This window comes from Lactuca saligna, chromosome 9 (assembly GCF_052625555.1).
Source record: "Lactuca saligna cultivar CGN05327 chromosome 9, ASM5262555v1, whole genome shotgun sequence".
Lineage (NCBI taxonomy): Eukaryota > Viridiplantae > Streptophyta > Magnoliopsida > Asterales > Asteraceae > Lactuca > Lactuca saligna.
The window spans coordinates 153,765,933-153,769,798 of record NC_136425.1 but is presented as its reverse complement, the minus strand read 5'-3'; the positions used below and the strand labels follow the sequence as shown (position 1 = coordinate 153,769,798).

Sequence of the window (3,866 nt, the reverse complement as noted above, 5' to 3'; positions counted from 1 at the left end):
TGCAGGGACAATAATCATTTCATCAACTACTTCATTTTCTAAATTTCTATATAAGATCTATCCAAAAATCTCCTGTATGTTAAATATATTTTCATCAATATAATGATATAATATAATGATATGTTGTACATATACAACATGAAATAACAAAAAAAAAATGAGTCAATTACATTATTATTTAGAAATGAACCCTCACCCCCACCTAGAGGTGCACATGGCCCATCGGATTCATTTTTTATATTCGACTTCTATATAATTCGATTTAGGGGTGTTTGGTTTATCGGGAACCAAAAGTTTTTTTGGCAAAAGTTACAAAAAAATCAGTATTTCATGACTTTTCCAAAAAGTTACTTTTCCTTATATCTAAAATCCAAAGTAGCTTTTAAAATGTTTTTACCAAAGATCTTTTGCATTCTATATTTTCCAAAAAGAACTTTTGGCCCATAAGCCAAACACCCCCTTAGCATATGGATTTCACATAATTCTTACTGAATTTATCCAAATTTTGGTTGTAAATTATAGATTTTTTCTAGATAAAAACCTTGGGTAAAAATTTTTTAAAAAAAAATCCCCTCTTTGTATTAATTGCTTTTGTTTTAACTTTGATGACTTGATCCAACAAAAACCTTTGAACGATTAAGACGTTATAATCATTAAGCACCAAATGATACAGTTTTATCAAACATTCTCATTAAGCACCAAATGATACAGTTTTATCAAACATTCGTACTCTACTTCAATTATCCTCCATATACAACAAATCATAGACGATAATGTATTTTGAAGAACAGTGAACAATACAGTAACAATACTATAGATCAAAGAAATTATAGAATCATAGAGCTTCATACATTGACTTCAAAATTGTTCTGTATTACTCCATTGTAGTTAAAATGAAAGAAGGTGATCAAGTTCATACACCTCTAAGCTTTCTTTCTTCAAGATCAATAATTCAGAGGCATTTTCCAGCTTTGAGCTCCAAGATCATTCATAGTGAAATAAAATCCATTTATGCAGATTCACAGTTCAATTCAATCTATACAACATTTTAACACATGATCAAGAACAATTTCAATGTCCCTAAAAATACACCATATTCAGCCACAAATTGATTACAATTTACATGTCTATAACATTTGTGCACATTAATGAAAGTCAAAATACATACCTTGCAAATTAGCTGGTGATTCCATCGTTTTATACTTGACCCTGTTCTATGAATATGTGTAGATTTGAACATTGATTTGAATTGATGAATCCATTGTATTGAATAATGCCAACCCCTTACAACTTGTTGGGTATAAGAACTTTTTGGTGAAAAAATCATCAATCATAAAACTTACAAATATAATATAAAATAACAAAGCATGATTTCAACTGGATTTCTAGGAGAAATGGCATCAAAAGATCATACCCAGTGGCCTCTTCTTGAAACTGTGTACGAAGAAAGCAGTGTAAGAAATTTAAGAGCGCTGGTGAAACTGGAGATTTGTTCAACTTGAATTGAATCAATAGAAGAAGATTCAATCAGGCAATCACATCTATAACAGTGTCGATTGCTCGGTTTTAATCTCCAAAAGACGACGGAGATTCGTCGTCATAATCGTTGCCAGCAAACCTGGATCGATAATTAAACCATTTCCGATCATCCATTTTTACGCTTCACCACGATCTTCGATTCTATTTGATGGCCTGAAATATCCTAATGCAATAGCATCATCAATCTCCGTCCTCCTTTTACTGCTGGATTTTTCCGATGAACATGGTGTATCGTCCTGCAACGCATTCTTTACATGCTTTTAGAATTTCCAAAACGGTTATCGAAACAACACTTCGGTGATGATAAAGTGAAAGAGAAAGAGAAAGGCTGAAAGGCGAACCTCAGAATCGATACAAGGATCCAGGCGTTCTCGTTTAGATGCGGATCTAAAACCATCAGATGAGAGTCTACTTGAAGAAAATTCCTCACTGCTCGAAGAACCGGTGGCAGGTGGCGACGCGGCTGACGACAACGGAACCACCTGATTCTCTGCATCTTCATCTTCATCCTCATCCTCATCTTCACTCTCATCGCTTGATTCTGTATCGTCGTCGTCTGTATCTCCGTCTTCATCCTCATCATGTACATCACAATTCTCCTCTACGACATCGTTTCCACGGAGATTAGTATCACCTTCCTGCAACACTCGCCGTTGAGATGGATGTTCGTCAAGACAGTTAACACATACGGAGGCTGTGCGACCGAGATTGACGCCGGAAGCGTTCCAGGGAGTCGGAGATTGACATTTATGGCAGAGGAGAGTTCGGGAGTGTTTGGCTACTAGAAAATTGGCCGAGTGAACGTTTTGATCGCAGTCGTAACAGAGGCTAGCGTTATCGGATTGGCAGTACATCTGAGCAAAGTGGCTGCACAGCTCACACCTCTTCATTCCGGTACCGGAGTTTTGTTTTTCCGGCGAAATTCCAATTACTTTATAACACCACCGTATCCAAGTATTCTCCGGGTTGATATTTCTATCACATTTTTAAAAGGAGGGGTAGATGTGCATCGGTTTGGGGAAATATATAATTTAATATTGTAATTGTAAAGACTATTAAAACTAAAAAATGATAGAAAATATAAATATAAATCTATTTAATATTTCATAATTGGAACAAATGTATTATATTATATTATTTTATTGTAAATTGTAATGTAATTAATGAGTCATATCCAGTGATCAGTCGTGTGTTATGGATATGTACATCTAAATATTTTGTTCAAGTTGATATTAGCTATATGTGTTAAAAATATGGAAAATAAACGATTAAAGTCGCTATAAATAGGTTTTATAGTTTTGAAATATTATAAATGGCGTCTTTAGCAAAAGTAACTGTTAACTGGAAGCGGTTAACGGGTAGTTGGTATCTGATAGCATGGTAGTTGGTAACGAAAAACTGTAGTTTTTATTTGTTTTATAAGTGTTTGACAAAAATAGCTGGAAACTTTTGAAATATATAAAATCACATAAAAAGACAATTGATTAAAAATAAATATATAGATAAATAGATTTTTTAGGATAGTTATGGAAACTGATTTCAAAAGCTAGTAGTGTTTTGTTAAACGTTACAAGAAGTATCTTTTAAATTTTGAACGTTTTGTTTAAACTAAAATATCAACGTTCATACTACCAAACGAAGTTTTTTATTTAAACAAGAGCATTTTGTCAAAACTTAAAAGTTAAAAGCTCTCAAAAGCTTTCAAAAGCTCTGTGTTAAACACGTCTAATGTCATATTTCGTAAAACCGTTGTAGTGTGAAATTATTTTGGTTTAATATTAAAAAAAAAAAAAAAAATCAAATTTTCAATGTTTAAACCAAAAGAAAAAGTTTGTTCCACTCTCTATTGAAAATCATTGGATATTAAGTTGTATCACAAATCCTAATTATGTTTTATCTGTTTAAGAAAACTCAATAAATTTAATATTTTGTTTAAAAAAACTCAACTAACTTACGTTTTTGTTCAATTCTCATTACAGTCAACCAGGTATTGAAAGTCAATGGATGATATGGCTTATGATGTGGGATTAAAGGAAAATGACTCGTAAGCCAAACGAAGTTTCAAAACGTTCAAAAACTTCAATCATGTTTTATCTGTTCAAAAAAACCCAACGAACTTAACATTTTGTTCAAAAAAACTCAACAAACTTACGATTTTGTTCAATTCTCATTAAAGACAACCAGATTCATTAGGTATACAATTAATTGGCAAATGACATGATATTATATTCAATAGTATGGAATAAACATATTGGAATTACCCTTTATATATCGATTTAGGGCTTGCAAAAGAGAAAAATAAATGACGTCTTTACTCGATCTCCTGT

At 32.4% G+C, this 3,866-nt stretch overlaps 1 protein-coding gene across 3 annotated transcripts; it reads right to left on the bottom strand.

Annotated features, from left to right (window-relative positions):
- Positions 1-1,239: 1,239 nt before the first annotated feature.
- BBX28 (B-box type zinc finger family protein) lies at positions 1,240-2,552 on the bottom strand. Of its 3 annotated transcripts, XR_013666454.1 has the most exons (3): positions 1,881-2,552; positions 1,415-1,787; positions 1,240-1,307 (listed from the first exon to the last, which is right to left on the bottom strand). XR_013666454.1 is itself a non-coding variant. In XM_078975341.1 (2 exons), the coding sequence occupies exons 1-2, from the start codon at positions 2,427-2,429 to the stop codon at positions 1,656-1,658; spliced, it is 681 nt and encodes a 226-aa protein (XP_078831467.1). In that variant the 5' UTR covers positions 2,430-2,552; the 3' UTR covers positions 1,240-1,655. The 3 variants fall into 3 exon arrangements, 2 of the variants coding, with proteins under 2 accessions (XP_078831467.1, XP_078831468.1); XM_078975341.1 differs by having other exon boundaries at positions 1,240-1,787; XM_078975342.1 differs by having other exon boundaries at positions 1,240-1,775; positions 1,881-2,550.
- Positions 2,553-3,866: the final 1,314 nt, after the last annotated feature.